Raw genomic sequence first — 22,518 nt, 5'->3', positions numbered from 1 at the left:
CTTCCCAAGAACACAAGTCCGTTCTTTGCATTCTTGGTTTTGAGAAACGGCAATTGTTCTTTGGGATGTCTGATGAAGTTATTTTTCATCCGCACACATGTTTGACACTTTCCAAACACCATCTGACAGAAACTTGGGTGAAATTCAGTCACAACCTCTTGTCATTGTCCAAACTGGCAAATGTTAGTTTTAAGTATTGTAATGTTTGCCAGGTCAAGCAATAGGACTTGAGTTTAAGTCAGGAGTCTCAAGTCCACATCTCTGATATCAATCGATAAACATTTTATTGAGCAAATCTAGGTCAAATGTGTGTTGAACAGTTCTGGGGTGCTTAAAAAACTCTTGAGGAAAATTTGCAATTAAGCTGAATACAGATGAAGTCGGACACTTAAGTTTTATTGACAATAATGTGTACATTACTTACTTAAAGGGAGGGTTCACTTTGAAATACATTTTTGGTATGTTTTAGCTTACCTCAAGGGCATCCAAGATGTAGCTGTCTTTGTTTCCACAGTAGTTTCAATTTTTATATTTTTAGGTCAAACCGTTCGTGTCTATCAGTCAAATAATGGAGGTCTATGGTCACCACCTCAAAGAGCATGCACAGAGAAGTCCAAATTAAACATGATTTAATGACTCGTTAATGTAAGTACACATTGATGGCCTAAGACACGAAACAAGCGGTTTGTCTGAGAAAACGAACAGTATTTATGCAGTTTTTACCTCTTGTAACCACAGCCACGTCCAAGTGATCTGAGGGCGCGGGCGCTTTGTGGCTGTGGTTACAAGAGATAAAAACGATATAAATACTGTTAGTTTTCTCACACAAACCGCTCGCTTCGTGTCTTAGGCCATCAATGTGTACTTACATCTACGAGTCATTAAATCATGTTTAATTTGGACTTCTCTGTGCATGCTCTTTGAGGTGGTGACCATAGACCTGCATTATATAACTTACAGACAAGAACAGTTTGACCTAAAAATATCAGAATTGAAACTACTGCGGAAACAAAGACACCTACATCTTGAATGCCCTTGAGGTAAGCTAAAACATGCCAAAATTTAATTTCAAAGTGAACTATCCTTTTAATTTATTCCTGTGATTGCAAAGCTGAATTTTCAGCATAATTTTTTTTAACCCCAAACTTATGAACAGTGTTGTGAATGATGACAGCATTTTAATTTTTGGATGAACTCTTCTATTAAATGTATCTTAATTTAATTTCTGGCAGTGACATTGCCATTTGGATCTCATTTGAAAAACAATGGTCAATCAGGAAGTGTACTTTGTGGCCAACACTGCTAAATTATGTTTTTCTGTTGGCTTATAGTTAAATATTTGCCAGTGTCTGTAATATATGCCTTTTGGTAAACATGCAGCACTATAATATTATACTCTCTTTTTTTAGTCCTTTGATGACAATAAACATTTGATAAACATCAAGGGTAATTGACCCTCAGCAAAGAGCTAACAGGAAGTTAACATCACACTGGCTCCCTCGACAAAAACCCAATAGGATTTTCCCATAGGCTTTTGGATCATCGCTAAAAAAAAAAGCTCTGTGAACAACAAAAGTTTATGATACTTGCACGTTTTGTCCATCAAGATAAGTATCACATATGAACACAACTTTTATGAATTTTGAAGCCTAAATGCAGTCGCCAGAAGTAAAAAGCCAAACGAACCACACCGCAGGTCCCACGACTTCAACGTCACCATCGCTAAGCTTGATTTGGAATAGTTTATTAGAGCACATTTATAAGCATAACGAACTGTAAAAGCGTACCAAGCAACTGTAAAAGTTTACCTGTTCGGCGTGAGGACGAGAAATCTCCTCAACAGCCTCTGTAGTCCCATTTAGCCACTTGTTAGCAACCACCGTTTTCAAGACATCTACAGTAACAGCTTATAAAATAGTACTGATTTAGAGGAAAATGTGAAAGTGTCTTGAGCTTGTGTTCACCACAGACCTTATTTCTGCCATTTAACCAAAACCCCATTAAAAAAAAAAAAAACATTGACTTTGGGACAATGGAACCAGAAGTGCTAAAATCCTAACTCGTTTCCGAGTTTTGGCCTACAAAGTGATGTCATTCCTGCACCACTCTATTCAAGGCACGTTGAGCCTCTGTGTATGCATTGTGATAAAAATGCTGTGCTTTGAAACTAGATTTCTGTCATCAGTTGACATCTTTATTGCATTGTTGTGGTCAGCTCTTGCTGTGTTTGCTTTACTGGAATCGGGAAGATAGAAAATTAAAACGGTCACCCTGTCTCTCTCCCGACACAAACACTATTAAAGTTAATGATCAGCCATCCACATTCTCTATGCGTGTATGTTCGTGTGAGAACTGTGAAATTAATCCACAAGCACTGCATTGTTTTTGTGGTATAAAATTAGCTGAAATTAGCTTAATTGCAGCATACTTAAATGAGGTGCATGTTCAAAACAAGTCATTCCTAGGGTAGTTGGATATATTGTGTGAGAAAGAAAATGCCACACAATGAGCGTGCAGTGACTAATGGACTTGTTTGTGTCTTCAAAACAATTACAGCTCGCCTTTCAGTTTAATTTGTGTGTGTGTGTGTGTGTGTATCCCGTCACTGTGTGGAAGGACTTTTAGATGCAGCAACTTTAAGCCTAAAGACAGGTGTGGAATGAGGTCATTCAGTCATGAGCCGATACACAATCTCTAATGCTGGCTGTGTGTCATGCACGAGGCTGTAGTGGCAGACGCAGTGACGCATTTGGAAGTGAAAGATGAATGTGGAGTGTGTGGCTACAAATGCAACCGAAGCGTTCAAATGCAATACATAATGTCGTTGTACTATGGCTCAAAGGCTGGAAAACGTACTAAATGCATCTTATGTTCAACAAATATGTGTCCTCTCTTTTATTTGTAATGGATAAATGTAAGAATTGATATATGTATGTTAGTTTACTCCTAAAAGTTGACTTCCGAATTAATATGCATTTAACATAAAGTCTTTCTCTTCTAGAAAAACACACAAAAAATATAGATTTCTTTTTTCTTCAGTTTTTGTTTCTCCTTGATAAAAAGCTTGCTAATGAATGTTTACACCTCATAAAATCTACTTCTGATTAGCAGTAGAAAGTAGACAATCATGGTTTGTGGCTGTGGTTTTACATTCCTGTTCAAACGTTTGGGCTCAGTAAGGATGTTTTTTTGGAAATAACTTATTTCATTCAGCAAGGACTCATTAAATTCACCGAAAGTGACTATAAAGAATGAATCGTTATGAAAGAGTTATATTTCAGATCAATTATGTTATTTTCAACTTTCCACTTTAAAGAATCCTAAAAAAAAAAAAAAAAATTCTAAATTGATACTAATAAGAAATGTTTCATGAGCAGTAAATCGGCATAGAAGACTGAAGCAATGATGCTGAAAATTCAGCTCTGCCATCACAGGAATACATTTCATTTTAAAATTTATTAAAATAGAAAACAATTATTTTCAATTGAAATCATTACTATATATGTTTTTATAAAATAAATGCTGCTTTTAATGAGCACAAAAGAGCACAAGATTTGCCGCTTTTCTTTTCAAAAACGTAAAAAAAAAAATCTTATCAAAAGTAACCTTTTGAATGGTAGTGCTGACTAAAACATAATGGATATTTTTATTTTTAGAGACAAGGCATTTGTAAGCCCCTTTGCAAGCCCCTAATTAGAAAAATAAATACATATGGGGAAAAAACAATTTCACTGGTTTTCTGTTCACAATATAAATGGAAATTATGGGAAAATATTTAGCTTTTTCTGACTCCTTTCATACTAATTGTCTCTTTTAAATTTTCTTAGTCAATCTTACCTCATTATATTGTAAGCCGACACCATTTTAATCAGATGGCTTTGTATTCACAGAGCTGATATAAATATGTTTTAGTTTGGCAGCCAAATGACATCAGTGTATTTTTAGAATCGCTAATAGATGTTAGACATTATTTGCATATATTTTTTTAACTTCATTTTTTTTCTGTTTCCTCTTAAACTGCATATCTCTATTCTAAATTGAAAATGCAGTTTTCAGTTTTCACATGCAGCAATAATATCGAACATACTGTATCATGTGACATTATTCGAGCAGTGGGTGCTTCCTCGCTCAAACACACAACCACAACCATTAATGCAAATGGACTGGGGCAAACTCTGGATTATTTATGTAAGAATGTTGGTAATGGACACCCAGCGGCAGAGCAAAATGCACATTGGTTTATTTACCCAGCATGTTGTTTGCACTCATTAATTTGTAACTTTGCAAATACACTCGTATGGTTGCATATGGTTGCATATGCACTCATTGGACTTGTATATTGTCTCGCGCACAAACCCTAATTCACATGTACACGCATCACTCTACCTATAGAGTGATGCGTGTAGATATGCACAATATTACAATAAATGAAAGGTCATTGGGATCTGTGCAGTTCCAGAGACACACATTTGAACACCCTATGCAAAAGACTAATTATCTCAAAGCTGAAAAAGATTGATTGTTGTCGTGTTGAGATGACCTTCAAAAGATCATAAATAAACTGTCATTTACTCACTCGACCTCATGTCTTCCCAAACCCAAACTATTACAAACTGTTCTCAGATCCTCTGCCATGACCAGCTGGTCTCGCTTTCTGTCTTGTGCTCACAAAGCAGCTGAGTCAGAGAACCCTGGGTATCTAAATATATACGGACACACACAGAGACACTGCCCCTACAGATCTTTATGTCCGCCTCTCACTGCCACCTCCACTGCTGACCTACTGCCTGTTTTATCAATGATTTATTGCCTGATCTGATTATGATGAAATATTGTGGGGCATCAGCAGAAATAGCTTAAACATTTTCTCGGTTTAGTCGTTTTTCTATTTCCTCATTAACTCGCTCACTCATTTACCATCCCTCATGTCGTTCCAAACCTGAATGATTGTTTTTTTTTTTCCCCCAGTGAAAAGAGGACATGTTGAAGATTGTTATGGCTGCTCTTTTCCATGCAATTACAATGAATGGGGACAGAAAGAATGTCAAGATAATGATTCAAGCATAGACCGTAAAAAATATGGACAAAGCGTCCCATAGATGAGGCTGTTTATGGGGGTATGGGCGGTGCCATACTGGAAAATCTTGGGAAATACAAAATACAAATGTTCAGAAAGGATAGTATGATGGTTGATGGTAGTATGAAGGAGGTGGTATGATGTTTTGTGTCAGATCAAACTCCGAGACGTCAAACTCCACTCAGCGCAGCCCGTTATCAGCTGTCAATCAAAGTTAACCGCCCTTATTTGTGATATATTTTAAATCTAAATACGATCTAAACTAACGAGTTAGAAAAAAATTCACGCCCCTCACAGTTGTCAGGCACTCGTAACCTATCGAAAAATATAAAAGTCCATGGGACCAACCTGTAAAAGCATGAATTCATCCTGTGAAAATGGACATTTTAACATTTGCTCCCTTTTGGGACCGGCCTCTAGTGGATTTTCGATGTTTTGCAGTTTTTCGCACTTCCGGGTAGGCTTCATTTTTCAGATTAGAATGTTGCCGCTTGGATTCAAGCATCAGCAATATTTGATTCAGGGAATTAATTGTCCCTTTTGAGTTTGATCTTGCAGATCATAAAACCATTTCAAATGATTTGTTCATGATTTGTTGTTTCAGCAGTTAAAGGGGTAGTTCACCTAAAATTGAAAATTCTGTTATCATTGACTTACTCTTATGTCGTTCCAAACCCATACGACTTTTGTTTATCTTGGAAACACAAATAAAGATAGGCTATTTTGGTAACACTTTAGTTTAGTTTGGCTGTTTATTAATGCCTTATTCTACATGACCATATTTTACTGTACATCCCTTAATCCTACCTAATACATAAACTTAACAACTACCTTGCAAACACTAATAAACCAATTTTAGGAGTTTATTGAGGCAAAAAATCTTAGTTAATAGTGAGAACTGGACCCTAATCTAAAGCGTGACCGATATTTTTAACAAAACATGATAGATTTCTGTCCCTCCAGTGAAAGGCCATTCCATAAAAACATTGACGCGTCAAAAAGAAATTCAAGCATGTTTGAGCTTCCGATACCATATCTGATGTGCCCTATGAATTAGCGTTGTTCAGTGTTTATATGTGAATAAAAGCCTATATTAAATCTGTTCATCATTTTAAGTGATCATGTCTCCTCAGAAGACTTTGATTAAAAAGTAAGATCTAAGTTTTGGTCTTATGCGTTTAGAAAAGAATGATTAATTGGCAGAATATTTCTTTTTTGGTGAACATTGAACAATGAATAATGATTTAATTTTTCGACCTATTCCTCACACAAAGCTATCATATGACTTTAGAAGAAAGCTTGAAAGCTTCAGTTCCTCATTATTCATTATTTTTGGGGGGAACAATCCCACTAACACTGGGATGGGTGGAAAATGAAGCCGTCTTTGATACAGTTAGGTAGAGCTCACATTGGTCAAGCTGGTCTAACCGTTTTTACTATTGGTCTCTTTTCAGGGATGACAGCAGTATCTTTGATGGGTTGATGGAAGAAGATGAGAAGGACAAAGCAAAAAGGTGATTATACAAACAAAACTTTATGATTATGGTTGCTTAATGGGAATTTCTTTCTCTTACCCAAGAAAACCCCCTCACTCCATTATCTCATGCAAGAATGGATTAAACGTGATTCATTACACTAGTCAGCTAGAGGATTGTATAGACAAGTCCTTTTCCACGGCAGTATGTCTAAAGTGGTTTTGCATCAGGAATAGAAACTTAAGTGTGACCTAGTTATGACTGTTTAGTGCACAGATTCACCCTCATCTTCTGTATACAATCACAGAACCGTGAAATGGTTTCTCTCAGCGTTGCAAGATTTTTCTCAGATCAGATAGTGTCCCATTATCACTTTTAGGGGTAAATTGAAGAATTTAAGAATGCACGTGCATTTTAGAGCTCAACTTTGACGTTGAAAGTATCTGAAATACCAATGAAATTATGTCATTATCTTATTATCTTAAAGTCAACAATTGATTTCCTCTGTGTGGAATTTTCCACCTCTTGTTTTTCCACCTACAGAGTATCTAGGAACAAGTCGGAAAAGAAGAGGCGAGACCAGTTCAATGTGCTCATCAAGGAACTGGGCACCATGTTGCCGGGAAACACCCGCAAGATGGACAAGTCTACCATCCTACAAAAGAGCATCGACTTCCTGCGCAAGCACAAAGGTTACTGCAGTGCCATACCAATTATTAGTTACCAGATATTTTTAGATCTCGATTTTTCATGTGTTTTAGATCAGTTATCATTTTGAAAATACATTGACTAAAAGAAAAAAAAAAGAAAACTAAACCATTTTCATATTTCCAATCAATAATGTATCCAACATTTTTGACATCCAACTTTTTCTCTGTAATTGTTTAGTTGACTAGTTACTATCGATGTATTCTGGCCAAGAACCATCCACTTAGACAGGAAGGAGCCTGATGACACGTAAAACGTGTAAAACCTCCACCACAGTTTGCTTTTCTCATTCAACATATAGATATTTCTGATATAGTCTTATTGATAGACAAAAGCCTGCATGCAACAATTAGTCTGCATACAACAAATTGGAATATTAGTGCAGCAGTCAAAAGATTTTACAGGCACCTCCAAAGAAATTAGGACATCTTTTAGTTGCTCCTATATTCCTCAAATGGAAGGATTGCTTTTGGTATTATTTTTGGGCACGATACCATTTTTGAAAGAGATTCAAAACGATAAAAACAAACCTGTTTTACAGTGCTAATATTGACAAGTACTATGCACTGAGTTCATTCTGTTATAAAGTAAACATTTTATAATTAATCAGACATTTGGTTTTTTTAACCTGATGAAAATAAACCTGTTTTTGAAACCAAACTCTTGTTGTTTGTATTGTCTTACCATCAGAAATTGCTGCGCAGTCTGAGTCGAGTGAAATCCGTCAGGACTGGAAGCCGCCCTTCCTTAGCAATGAGGAGTTCACACAGCTGATGCTGGAGGTGAGGACTATCTCTTACTGGCACACACACACTTTCCTAAAGCCCCTACTCATGTGTATTAATTCAGTAAACGCTAAAACTACAGTATTATGGATATTCTTCATTGCTTCATTATTTTAGGCTTTAGATGGCTTCTTTCTGGCCATCATGACGGACGGCAACATAATCTACGTCTCAGAAAGCGTTACGTCTTTATTAGAACATCTACCTGTGAGTATGAACACACTTCATTTTTTTTTTAATCAAAAATACTGTAAAACAGTCATATTGTGGAAATGTTATTATTGCAATTTTAGTATATTTAAAAATGTAGTTTATTCTTGTGATGGCAAAGCTGGATTTTCAGTCTCATTACTTGAGTCTTCAGTGTCACATGATCCTTCAGAAATCATTCTTGTGTGTGAGATGTGAAGGCCAAGTATGGTAACCCATACTCGGAATTTGTCCTCTGCATTTAACCCATCTAAGATAGTGCATACACATTAGGAGCAGTGAGTAGTGAAGACACACACACTGCAAACCGTGGACACACACACCCGGAGCAGTGGGCAGCCATTCACTGTGGTGCCCGGGGAGCGAGCAATTGGTATTGGTATTGATTTGCTCCTTAAGAAATATTTTTTTATTGGCACTGTTGAAAAATATAAATGTGTAAATAGATTCTTTTTTGTTAAATAGAAAGAATTCAAAAGAACAGCTTTTATTTGAAATTGTTTTTTTCATAACATTAAATGGAAATGAGCATTGGCACAGTGCGGCGACCACTAAAGGTTGTGCAGTTGTCCGTCACCTGATCAGTTATGAATACAATGGTTGATACAGAATGTTTTCTAGAAAAAAAATAACTCCGCAACCTCCAGCAATTTAAACACTGCCATACACAGAGATACTGACAAAGTCTGTTGTTGTGTTTTCAGTCTGATCTTGTGGATCAGAATCTGTTGAATTTCCTCCCACTTGGTGAGCATTCGGAGGTGTATAAAGCCCTGTCCACACACATGCTGGAAGGAGAGACCCTCACCCCAGACTATCTAAAGAGTAAGAATCACTCTCATACATGTTTATCATCTCCTCATGGCCAAAGCATTGGTTTCATTCTCTTTCTGTGTCCTCTGTTCTCTTTTCTTATTTCTGAGACCAGACTAGAGCTTGTTAATGCTGTTTTCTTGTTTTGTTTGCTTCCCTGCAGCAAAGAACCAGTTAGAGTTCTGTTGCCACATGCTCCGGGGCACGATCGACCCGAAAGAGCCGCCCGTTTATGAGTATGTCAAGTTCATCGGAAACTTTAAGTCCCTCAACACTGGTGAGTGTCAAAATGAGCACCCGCGGCATCAGCCGAGTCTTTCATATGGATCCATTTATTGAATTACCCAGCCAAGTGCTTGATTGCTTGTGTTTCCTATGAAAGAAGATGGAGCAAGGATCATTATTTCAGTAGGAAGAGTTGTGTAAAGCCAGTGTGCCAGAGAAACGGGCTTCTGACCCAGATTTTAAGACGGAAAGTTTACCATTTGTGGTTGGAGATAAAGTGTGTAATTTGACTTGTGTCAGGAAACATAATTAGAAAAATGATGTGTGTGTTCTTATATATATATATATATATATATATATATATATATATATATATATATATTTGATCATCCTAACCAATAATGGCTCCACCAAACACACACACTCTATATATATATATATATATATAAATATATTGTGTGTGCGTGTGTGTGCCTTGTCCTAAACACACACCATTGGTGGAGCCATTATTGGTTAGGATGATCAAACAAGAGAGTTGTTTCCCCACAGAGCCACTGTGTTCACAGTTTTTCCCCCAGGGGAATCACATAGACTTAATTATAGTTGATGGTGGAATATTAAAACTTTTCACCTTTAAGAAGTATTTACCACAGGAAGCAGTTTTGTTGATTAAATTACTGATAAAAATATTTTTTAATGAAGGTTTTTGTTTTCTGCAACAATAGAGATAAGACAACAAAGACACTCCACAATGACAATTAAATCATTTTTAACTAAAATTTAAAAGTAGATTTTACCTAAGGCTATTATTTCAAAAGTTCAGGTTTTCATTTGGACAATTCTTAAATCTATTAAATATAATATGTCAAATACGTTATATGCTAAATGCTTGACAGATTAATAAATGTTTTAAATAAAATTAAATCATGGAAAAACTTGTGTGTGTCACAGTTTGAAGTGTTATTTTTACTAAAATATTTTTGTGTATTTATCCTTTTGTGTATGTATCCTTCCGAAATGGTTCTAATGTACTGATTTGGTGAACAAGACACATTTCTGATGATCAATGTTGAAAAAGTTGATTAATAATTTGAGGAGACTTATACTTATTTTTTATTTTAAAAATTATGAACATAATTTTTTGTAACATTATAGATGTCTTGCTGAAAAAATAAGTATTTCTTAAAGTATTAACTTAAAATGTCAATGATGAATTAAAAATCGTACTGCCCCCAAACATTTGAATGGTAGTTTAACTTCTCAAAGAGATACCATGACAGTTTTGTATATGTGTGTGTGTGTGTGGGTGGGAGGCCTGGTAAACCCTAGATTATGGGGACAGAATGTTCCCACAAAGATAGCAATATTCAAAATCCTTGTCCTTGTGGGAACATTTTTTTTAGAAAATCATTGAAAATGTAAAAATGTTTTCTGTGATGGGTAGGTTTAGGGATAGAAGTGTAAGGGCATATAATATAAAGTTTGTACGGTATAAAAAACATTATGACTATGGAAAGTCCCCATAAGACATGAAAACGTGTGTGTGCGCACATTTCCCATTTTAGTGATAGTAAAATGAATGAATATGATCATGAAATATTGACTCAATTTAACAGACATTTTCATGAGAAAACATTAATGACGTGTCAAAATGAACACTGCAGCAGCTTGCTGTTTTAAATACAAAAAAGTGTTTGACGTTTCCTCACAGTTTGCTGCCCCCTAGTGGTAGGCTGAAGAAAATAAGCATTATTTCTCAAAACGTCCATTTCTGAAGATTCGCTTGTCTTTTTGTCTTTAGTGCCTAACTCAACACGTAACGGCTTTGAGGGAGTGATCCAGCGATCGCTGAGGCCCGCTTTTGAAGACAGAGTGTGTTTCATAGCAACTGTGAGGTTAGCCAAACCTCAGTTTATCAAGGTGGGTTGAGCACTTTCTCATTGGTCCTGTGACTTCTAACATTAGCCTGGCAGACAGTGACAACCTCAGTGAGATCTGCTGTGTACATTTTCATCATGACAAAAGATGAATGTCTGTGTGGGTGTGTTGATAGACACTGTACATGTTTGTGCAAGAATTAGCTTTTCTGTTTTTGAAGACACTGATAAATGACCAGCAAACAAAACACTCAGTGTGAGAAGTAGGTCACTTGGTTTCTGTTCACCTTTTTTTTTTTTTTTTTTTTTTTGTCTGCTAGTTCGAATGGTCCTGTTTATAATTTCTGTTTCGACAGGAAATGTGTACTGTAGAGGAGCCCAATGAGGAATTCACCTCCAGACACAGTTTAGAGTGGAAATTCCTCTTCTTGGACCACAGGTACAAACCTCATCTGTTCTCACGACTGGTTTTGTGTTGCTATCAGCTCTTTGTCAAGAGCACGCATCATCTTCCCCCTCCAGAAAAACTCAAGAGTACCTCTGCTAGTTTGTTGTTTCACTTAGACCTTGCTTACACTGGGTGTTTAGATCTGTCTCAGGTGATCTGATCACTAGAGGTCAGACGAACAATATTTGACTTACCTGTGACTACTTGCGATTGGATTTCAAGGACAAGGGTCTCTGATTTCATGACTAAATATCTAACGATGTCAGTGTGTTACTAGTTGAAAGACAGGGAAAAAAAAGACAGATTGATGACGTTCCAAGTTCCAAACATCATGACGTAATCCCTAGCGCGTCGCAAACCAGTACAAGACGAACAATTGTGGTTAAAAAGTTTATTTTTTTTTAGAAAATGACCAATTGTTTTGCTAGATAAGACCCAATTTCTCAACTGGGAACGCACAGAGCCGTTTAAAGCACTTCATGTTGCTTGAAGTCTAATGTGTGGAGAAAAATCCTGAAATGTTTTCCTTAAAAAACGTAATTTCTTTTCCACGGAAGAAAGAAAGACATGAACATCTTGGATGGCATTTGGACGAGTAAATTATCAGGAAATTTTCATTTTGAGGTGAACTAATCTTTTAAAATGTTTTAAAACAAGACAAACCAAACATAAAAATATGGCCAATCAAGCAAGGCATAATCTACGGATTTAACCGATTTTAATGCACTACGTTTAGGCAAAGAACCACCCGACTCGAAGCACTGAGCCATGGAATATCCTGCTTATACTATGGTCATTTGCCAGCAATGACAACTTAAAGATGTTATTAATATTTGCAGTGCAATAGTTGACTGGAAAATGATGGTTAGTCAGTTACTGCTCTTTAACATCCTGCCTGCTTTGAATAAGACTAAAGTAAAGTAGTGTGCACGATTACATTTATTTGAATGAATGAATTATATAACTTCTTTGAATAAATTACACACACACAGAGAGAGAGAGAGATAGAGGGAGAGAGAGAAAGCGAGAGAGAAAGAGACCTTTATCTGTTCAGAATCTCCCTCTATTAACAACGAAGCTGTGAGTTTAATTACTTAAAAACCATCAATTTTACCCCCTCATTGCTGAGAAATATAATGTAGCAATCTCAGTTTTTGAGCATGTGTTTATTGTACATGCTTACATTTTGTTAGCACACAGTATATCTCCGAATTATCAATAGCTCACATTTATCCCACTGGCTCAAAGGCTTGTACATCTGGAGTAGCATAAACATCATTTTCTCTATAAAATCTAATACTGTTATGCTTGGAAAGGTTTATACTAAATTTAGACGAGTCGTTTTGGAAAAATAGCTGCTGGTGTTACTGCTACTCTATATATAGTTCAAATCAAGGATTCGGTTTAATCAGCACAGATGCTAGATTTTAAAGCGATTTAATACGATTTTCCACATTATCAGTTGTTTAGCAGAAGCTAGTGGCACTTCAGATCTTTTTATCCTAAAACATTTTATGCTAAAACATGTGACTCAAGGAATGCCTGACAATCTGTTCCCCGTTTTAATTTCAGGTCAGTTTAGTTTTCTCCTCTAAAACATTTAGAAATTTCTAGTCAAAAAGTACATCTTGGCCTTTGTGCTTTTTCATTGCTTTGTTTTATTTCATAATCAATTAAATAAAACATTATTATTATTTTATTAATGTGGTGTGTCAGTATAATCCCAAAACACATGCCGGTGAATAAAAGATGAATAATCAGATTAAAATCAGTAAATTATAATATTTAAAACGTTTGAAACTATATGAACACAAATACATTTAAAAAAATGTTGTAAATTAAAAACTTTATTAACTTTTATTATTTTGGATAAAATCACCATGTGGAGCTTCTTTGAAGTCTGAGCTTTGACCTCGGAAATAATTTTACAATAATAATTTTAAAACATGTTTTTAAAATTGATATCACCAATGGTTCCAGGGTATTCATTAACAAGGTTATTAATTAAACTTATTTTGTTAGTCTTGTTTGACTTTGAGTACTGAAAAAATGTAAATAAATAATTAAATGTCATAAAAGTGATATACCGGTATAGGGCACAAGGGTTTTTTCAGGAACTTGACAAATTGTAATAATTTTGAAGGATTTTTGTGTGTTGTTGAAATGAAACACAAAGGAGTCACACAGTTTCGTATTATTCAACAAGCAGTTCATTTATAGAATTATGAATCTTATATAGTTTTTTGACTATTTGAAATCTTTTTCATCACTGACTAGTCAATGAACGTGTTTTGCATGCGGATAATGTGAAGTTGTTTGTGTTGTGTTTTGCAGGGCTCCCCCCATCATTGGTTACCTACCCTTTGAGGTTCTGGGTACTTCAGGGTACGACTACTATCACGTGGATGACCTGGAGACTCTGGCCAAGTGCCATGAACACTGTGAGTTGAATTACTGTTTGTATTTGTGTGTACCTGACTGTGTCTCCCTACTTCTAAAGTTTAAAAATTATGTATGAATGACATTGTCTTGAGTTCTGTCTCTCTCTCTCTCTCTCTCTCTCTGTGTGTGTGTGTGTCTGTAGTGATGCAGTACGGTAAGGGAAAGTCGTGCTATTACCGTTTTCTGACTAAAGGTCAGCAGTGGATCTGGCTTCAGACTCACTACTATATCACCTACCACCAGTGGAACTCGCGGCCTGAGTTCATCGTCTGCACACACACTGTGGTCAGGTGAGACTTTCAGAACGTGTAAAGTTTGATTGGATAACTACTAACAAGAAAGGAACAGCTGTCATTTTGTGGTTTTACACTGAATCCTAACCAGGCACAACCCTATAAAGCGTAATGGTGCTACTCTTTATAGAGAATTTCTTAGTTTTATTTATTTTTTTGTCTTAGTTATGCTGAAGTGAGGGCTGAACAGCGCAGGGAGTTGGGCATTGAGGAGTCGCCTCCTGAGATCTCAGCAGACAAGGTGAGACACTTTCAGTTCAGGGGGATGCTCACCCTGTGGTCTGTGTGGGTCCTGACCAATGTCTTTCTCTTGAAAACCAAACTTAAACCGCAAATCCTCAACTGGCGTGCAACCTCTGACATATATAGCAATTGTAAGTCGCTTTGGATAAAAGCGTCAGCTAAATTATTAAATGTAAAATGTCGTTTTTATTTTGATATTTAATATTTTCTTGTATACATTTAAGACATTTATTTTGTTCCTGTTTTATTAATTATTTATTCAATTCTGAATTCTCATTCCTCCACAAAATATAACAGTAAAATGTGAAAAATAATATTAATAAGTAAATAGATTATGCAAATTTACGTTTTTGGGCCTAGGTTTATGGTTTCACAGACCCGGCTTAGATTATGCCAGAATTAGGCCTTCAATTACGGCATTTAAGTGGCTTTTATTAATGTTACTTAGAACAGAAAAACATTACTGATACATCTAGAGAGATACACTTACACATATATACATATTCTTATACATGCATATATGTGTATGTCTGTGTTTATATTTTTTTTATATTAATACAAATTTATTTTGCTCTTATTTTTAAGGGATGTTTTTCCCCATAATTATTTTCTGTGGTAAGCAACGTTATTGCACAAATGTTGTTGATAGATCTTAACTTTAACCTCACTCCTATTCTCTCAGTCTCAAGACTCCGGCTCTGAGTCCCAACTAAACACCTCCAGCCTGAAGGAGGCACTAGAGCGATTCGATCGCAGCCGCACACCCTCTGCCTCATCACGGAGTTCCCGCAAGTCCTCCTCACACACCGCCGTCTCGGACCCCACATGTACGTATTCCATACCAAAGAGAGACAGTGTTGGTAAGCAACACAGCCACTGCATGTTAAGATGTTTACACAAATTTCAGTAGTGTGACTGGCCCATGTATGTTTGTGTGTCTGTAGCTACACAGACAAAGCTGCAGACAGACCATAGCACACCACACCGCCAATCAGTGTCTGCCATTGAGATGACATCACAGCGGAGGTCCTCCATTAGCAGTCAGGTTGGTACTTGTCATCATCATCATCATCAGAAATACAGTAGAGCCGACACACAAAACCCAATTTAACATGGAAATAAACAAAAAATTTGGATTAAAAAGTCAAAAAAATTGGACATGAAATGAAATTGTCACCTCTTACATATGTGGGAGTTTTGACCTTGTGTGTCGTCCCTCTTCAGTCAATGAGTTCTCAGAACACAGGACAGACAATGGCAACATCTCTTGTGTCTCAGCCTCAGCAGCCTCAACCACTTCAGCCCACTGTGCAGGTAATTCAACATCCATATTACTGCATTCACTAGTATCACTCTTGCAAATCAGTGTTGGACTGATATGGGTCTTTTAGTTCCTGGTGTCACTAGAGGGAGTGCGAGTGGTCTCAGTGGTTTTAAACCATTCAAGTGCAAGAAGACGCAAAAGAGATCAATTTGGCACTTTTTTGGCACTCACTTCACACCTCTTGCTTGTGAACGGACAAATACGTACAAATGTATATCAAAATAGCCTCGTAAACACAGGTGGTTATGTCTTAAGTGAACGTAAACAGTTCACTTAAATGGGAAAATGTATGTGTAACAGTATAGGTGATCTGTGCATTCAAACTTAAAGTGACAGCAGCCTAATAAATTAGCTTTTGACAAAACGTTTTAACATTTACATTAACATAAACGTGTGTTGTTAATGTTAATTAAAGAAAAAAAATACTGATCTTGACTTAATAACCTTTGTAAGATTAATTAAGGATTAATCTATTTTATTTATAAAAAGAAAACTACACACACAAATATTGTTTTTATTTGTGATATTGCTAATTTTCGTGTTTATTTTTATTGTATTCCTGACTGTATATTTGTCTTTAATACTATTTGAAATTTATATCAGTTAGTTTATTATTTAGTCTAGTTTATTACTAGAATTATTGTTTATGGTATTCAGCTGCCAACAGAGTGTTTTGCAAAAAGACATAAATATTTTATTTGATATGTAAATGTCTATATCAAAATCGAATTAGAATTGATGAGCAGAATTGGAATTGCAACGCTAAAATTCAAACGATACCCAACACTAGTGGTATTATTCACCATAACTCGTCTACAATTTACCAATTGTAAATCTTTAAATAAATATTTGTATTCAGCAAGGATGCATTCAATTAATCATATGCGACAGTAAAGACAATGCTACAAAAGATTTCTGCTTCAAATAAATGCTAATCTTTTATACTTTCTATTTATTATTTAAACATATTTTACAATATTACTTTTTTCCCTGTATTTTTTATCAAATAAACAGCCTTGATGAGGATATTATACTTCTTTTTAAAACATTATAAAAACATATATATATATATATATATATATATATATATATATATATATATATATATATACACAGAATAAAATATAATGTAGATATTTGCTAATCTATTGAATAAGTTCTGAAGACCTGTATTGTGCTGGTAGTGTTAACTCTTAACGCCTATTAATATTATTATTAATTTCGACCTGGTGCTGTTTATTGTTTTGTAGCCAGTTATCCAGTTTTCCACACAAATGGATGCAATGCAGCATCTCAAGGAGCAGCTTGAACAGCGAACACGCATGATTGAGGCCAACATCCACAGACAACAAGTAGAACTGCGGCAAATCCAGGATGAGCTGCAAAGGGTTCAAGGGCAGGGCTTACAGGTGAGAGGGTCCCCTAGCTTTTGTTTAAATGTGCACTCTCTGCCTCAAATTGACACCCTTGTGTTTGGGTATGTAGATGTTCCTGCAGCCAGGAGGCGGCAGTCTCAACCTCGGCTCAGTACAGCTGACGCAGGGATCGTCCGTGCAGCCAGGGGGCGCTTTGTCCATGCAGGGGGCTGTGGTGCCGGCGGGGAGCCTACAAAGCGGCCTGCAATCCACACACACGGGGACACAACACACTGTCACACAGCATCCTCAGCAGGCTCTGCCACAGCAACAGAACCTTCTCAGAGATCAGAGCTCCACCCTTACTCAGGTGATAGAGAAGAAACATAATATGTTTCTTAATATTTATATTAAATTCTATGTTCAGCATATTAAAATGCACATATGAAGCTTCAATGGAGAGGTCGATCACAGTACTGAAAAATGACTGAAAAATGTATTTCAGTGCTGCTTTACAAGGTTCTTATCATTAACTAAACCCTAAAACAATTTTTTTATATTTTCTGTTCATTGAAATAAAACTGTGATAAAATATATAAATAGTATATGTGTATTAGAAATGTGGTTTTGGCAAATAACTGAAATAAGTTACCCTAAATAAATAAAAACTAAAACTGCACTGAAACTAAATTAAACCTAAATAGTAAATAAATACAAATGACAAAAGCACAGGGAAGTGAACATTTTTCATTCATTTTTAATATTTTAAATCCAAAAACATCAAAGACTGATCTGTGGTATGTTCAGATAATACATCCCTCTATCAAATGCGAAAGTAAGTGTATAATATATTATTATATTGTGTGTAATCATCCTACTATAATCTAATATCAAGTCTTTCTTTCTCTGTCTGTTTCTTAGCAGTCTCAGAGGTCGTCTCACACGTTGCAGTCTCCTCAGGGAGCACTGCCGGCATCTTTGTATAATACCATGATGATCTCTCAGCCGGCACAGGCCAATGTTGTGCAGATCGCCACAAGCCTGGCCCAGAACAGCAGCCCGAGCGGAGCCGCGGTCGCCACCTTCTCACAAGACCGGCAGATACGGTACATGTAGCACTATTACAAACACACACTTTGACTCATCATAAACATAAAGCGCACATATACGGCTAAATTTGCACATTAGAATTCTAGACTAACTTAAAAGATACATAATTGACATTAACTTTTTTTCCTGAATGGCCACAATTTTGACCGATGCCATGAAGAAAAACTACCATATTGATATTTTTAATATTATCTCATAATTTGGTAATGGGTATATTAGGCTGCTGTCACTTTAAGAGCTGACACACGGATTCGTTATACTTTTACACATGTATTTTCTTTCTCAACCGAATTCACTTAAAACATAACTGGCTGTTTACATGAATACTCGACAACCAGCATGTGTGTATTTGACTATTTAAGGTCAATAAGCAGTGAAAAATAACTCAATTTAGTACTGATAGGAAGCTTTATGTGCATGTACTTTGGGTGTGAGCTCAGAATCTGTGGGAATGAGTAAAATTATGCGCAATACACAAATTCAGGCACTGTAACACCAAAAATAGTCTACTAATGAAACGAGTGTTTGAGTGGAAGTGGGTTTATGTGTCAACTAGCTGTTGGAGAGATCATGACAGAGTGAGAATTAAAGCACAGCTTGTATCGTGTACCTATTCTGCGGAAATGAGTATTGGAAGCATATCAGAGATTTCAGTATATCCAAAAATCAATATTTTTGACAACAGTAACGTTAGTTTATTCTTTCAGATGCCTTTTTAAAAGACTACTATTGAAAAATGTTTATGTATGTTTATGTATATGGATGTATACATATCATTTGGAGGCTATGGAAACCTACGGGGTAATTTCTGATGAGTAATAAAACATTCTTGGGGACCCCTGTCACAGTAAAACCGGTCCCAACATTTGAAAAGAAACTTATAACTAAAATCCTGTCCTCCTGCCTCACACAGGTTCCCTGCTGCCCAACAGCTCCTCACTAAGCTAGTAACCGGCCCAATGGCGTGTGGTGCGGTTATGGTGCCTACCACCATGTTCATGGGGCAGGTGGTGACTGCCTTTGCCCCGCAGCAGGGCCAGCCTCAAACAATCAGCATCACCCAGCAGCCGCCTGCACAGACGCCGGAGCAACAGGCTCAGACGCAGTCACAGACAGCTACAGGAACAGCCCAACAGCAAGGACAGGTCCAGGCTCAGCTCACCCAGCAGCAAACACAATTCCTACAGGTACCACGCAGAGAACTGAGAACCTCTTAGCATTGATGACTCCTTCACTGTAGCATAGCATTCCCAGTTGGTCAGCTTACTGATTAAACTGTTTACTGAATACAGCTTACCAGAGGTGGGAGTAAGTCATTAAATGCAAGTCTCAAGTCAAGTCCAAGTCTTAACATTGCAAGTCAAAGTCAAGTCAAGTCATTCTGTTGTATACTCTTTGTCAAGTCAAGTCAAGTCGCAACTTGGTCATCAAGTCATACCAAGTCGCACACAGGCTAGTTTTACACTTTATTTAGACACAGAAGGCTGATGGGTTACAAAAATAAATAAATTAACTTGTGTGTAATCAATAAAATATCATTAAGAAGCACTTTAAATGCTCTAAAATAAAATAAATTAAATGAACACAAGTATACAAGAATTAATACAACTTTTCCCATCTGGTAAAAAAAAAGTACTGTGTTCCAAAGTTTGTATGTTCTGCACTCACTCAAATATCCAGGTGATTTGATCCCATAACACAAAATATTATATAGAAATTAAGAAAACAAATCTAATCATTAATGTTGGCACAATACCAAAATTATTGCTTCGATACCGATACCAAGTCAAGAATCGCGATTTTGATACTTTTTCGATACTTTTCCTGAAAAGAAAAGTACGCCTATTTCTTACAGGGCGTTTCACATGCACCTCCTTTACGTAGGTCTGTGCTTCTTGAATGCTGTAATAACCTAATCTAAATAAATCACTGACAAACATGCTCTGATTATAATCATATAGCCTATAGATCATTTTAGCTGATGTTTTGTATGCTTTATTTTAGCAGCTTGCAAATTAGTTATGTTATTTATGAAAGTTGGGGTGAAAGTTGGACAGCTAATACAAAAATAAATAAAACATCTCCAGTTAAATAGCATATAATTAATTTATTTCGCTATTAAATAAGAGATCTAGCGCTAAAATCTGTTGTTTTTTAAATCAAGCGGAGCTCTCTTTTTCGCTGCTATCAGTTGCATGGTCTTTTGCGGCTCGCGCACCATCTTCATTCAGGCGCGCGCTTCATTCTATCACCGTTTGCATGCCGCCGGATGGTGTTGCTAAGAACTTGCAAATCAGACTGGTCCTCGCGGCCTCGAAACACCCACCGGGAAAAGTCCTGAATCTCCGGATTGCCACTCCGCTACTGACCGGCGGCCACAGTATCATCATTTAAATGATTTAAACCCGGATATTTTTTTAAAACGTGGGTCGTTGTGACTTCTCAACTTTCAATATTAGCATACTTTCTCCCGCCCGCAACATTTATGTTTCGTCCCGCTCCTGCCCTCAAAAAGGATTTGCCAACATACAGTATTCAGCACTGAACAAAAAGTCAGTTTTGAGCTGTGAAGGAAGTCTATCGTAAATGCTTCTGATTGGCCATTGCGTTCAAGAAAACAACACACGTCTATGATTGGTTACATCGCTTAACGCTTTATTCTCCCTCAACCCGCACACACAGAGTGCATTACCGCCCGCGCTCCCTCTTATGATGCATTAAAAAAAAAACACAATGATTGCGATTTCATTTCAAGTAAATAGGCACAAGTCCGAGTCAAGTCTAAAGTCACAAGGAGCAAGTCTAAAGTCAAGTCGAGTCTTTTCAGAGATCTAGTCAAGTAAGTCTCAAGTCCAGAAAATTGCGACTCGAGTCAAGTCATATGACTCGAGTCTCCCACCTCTGCTACATGTATATTTATGTTGCACATTTCCTCCTGCAGGCCCCTCGGCTTTTGCATGGCAACCAGTCTACCCAGCTGATCCTTCAGGCAGCGTTTCCTCTGCAGCAGCAAGGCACTTTTGCAGCTGCAACGCAACAACAGCAGCAACTGCAACAGCAGCAGCAACAGCTGCAGCAGCAACATCAGCAACAGCAGCAGCAGCTGCAACAACATCATCAACAACAGCAGCAGCAGCTGCAGCAACAACAGCAGCAACAGCTGCAACAACAACAGCAACAGCAGCAGCAGCAACAGCTACAGCAGCAACTGGCAGCTCATCGTTCAGACAGCATGACGGACCGCTCCAACGCGCCACCTCAGTAGCTGACCGCACGTCAGGGACACAAAACAGTCTTGCATGCTGGGGGGCTTCTGAGGGGGGTGTTTCAAGCTAAAAAAAATAACAGTATTTGTACTGTACCCTCTCAGATACCCTTCCACTGCTTATAGGTGAAGGGCCAGACCTAATTGACCTATTCCACCTATAGGTAGTTGATCGACGGCTGCTTGCGCTGAATTCTGGGAGTGGTCCGACCACGAACGCTGAACTTATCTGCTGGCTGGGAAAGGGAGCAGCGGCGCCTGGTTTTCCGCAAGCCGTCACCATCACACACCCTTCGTCTCGTATGCCCAGTCCCAGTGTGCCGTCATCCCTCTTTCACAGGTTTAATTTATGCAGAACGAGTGCTTCAAGACTTCGAAGAAGTCCCCCAGGACAAACAGCACCTCTCTCTTTCTCTCCCTCTTTCCTCCTCATTTTACTTGTCGAAGTAATTATGGGTCAGAAAATATTTTTAAGAATGTTGTGTGGATTCCACTTTTATTGTACAGTTCACCTGTAAAATAATGTGTAAATATATGGACAAAAGGAAAGAGAAACTAATATTTTATATGATGCATGAAATGAAAAGCGTAGTCTGTTATTTGTAGCTTTGAATATACGTTTTTTTTTTTTCTAATATTCAAAGGAAAAAAAAGCTAAACTTAATACACATAATGGCTGATCTCTTCACAGACTTCCTTTTTCCAGTGGGATGGGGGTGAGTGTGTGTATGTGCTTGCGCACGTGTTCGTATGTATGTGTGTCTGCCGAGCAGGCAATGCTGGATCCTCAGATTGTGTCACAGTTTGTTAAAAAACGTCATATTTTTAGTAAAACTGTTAAAGGAACGGGCAATCTTTAGATGTTTTG

General features: G+C 37.1%; 1 protein-coding gene across 3 annotated transcripts in view; it reads left to right on the top strand.

Annotated features, from left to right (window-relative positions):
- clocka (clock circadian regulator a) overlaps positions 1-22,338 on the top strand; it is a 61,245-nt gene extending 38,907 nt beyond the window's left edge. For 2 of the 3 annotated variants that reach the window (XM_039692114.2, XM_089118566.1), the window contains 19 exons: positions 6,532-6,591; positions 7,096-7,244; positions 7,951-8,042; positions 8,163-8,252; positions 8,960-9,080; positions 9,232-9,345; positions 11,095-11,213; positions 11,527-11,609; positions 13,953-14,059; positions 14,203-14,350; positions 14,519-14,594; positions 15,279-15,423; positions 15,541-15,641; positions 15,821-15,910; positions 17,171-17,329; positions 17,406-17,645; positions 18,197-18,381; positions 19,299-19,572; positions 21,327-22,338. In XM_039692114.2, the coding sequence (XP_039548048.2) occupies positions 6,532-6,591; positions 7,096-7,244; positions 7,951-8,042; positions 8,163-8,252; positions 8,960-9,080; positions 9,232-9,345; positions 11,095-11,213; positions 11,527-11,609; positions 13,953-14,059; positions 14,203-14,350; positions 14,519-14,594; positions 15,279-15,423; positions 15,541-15,641; positions 15,821-15,910; positions 17,171-17,329; positions 17,406-17,645; positions 18,197-18,381; positions 19,299-19,572; positions 21,327-21,650 (2,677 nt within the window). In that variant the 3' untranslated portion in view covers positions 21,651-22,338. The remainder of the gene's footprint in view (positions 1-6,531; positions 6,592-7,095; positions 7,245-7,950; positions 8,043-8,162; positions 8,253-8,959; positions 9,081-9,231; positions 9,346-11,094; positions 11,214-11,526; positions 11,610-13,952; positions 14,060-14,202; positions 14,351-14,518; positions 14,595-15,278; positions 15,424-15,540; positions 15,642-15,820; positions 15,911-17,170; positions 17,330-17,405; positions 17,646-18,196; positions 18,382-19,298; positions 19,573-21,326) is intronic. The other variant, XM_039692115.2, reaches the window with a different exon arrangement.
- The last annotated feature ends 180 nt before the right edge of the window (positions 22,339-22,518 follow it).

Source organism: Pimephales promelas, chromosome 13 (genome assembly GCF_988280905.1).
Source record: "Pimephales promelas chromosome 13, fPimPro1.hap1.1, whole genome shotgun sequence".
Classification (NCBI taxonomy): Eukaryota; Metazoa; Chordata; class Actinopteri; order Cypriniformes; family Leuciscidae; genus Pimephales; species Pimephales promelas.
This window is presented reverse-complemented; position numbering and strand designations above follow the sequence as displayed.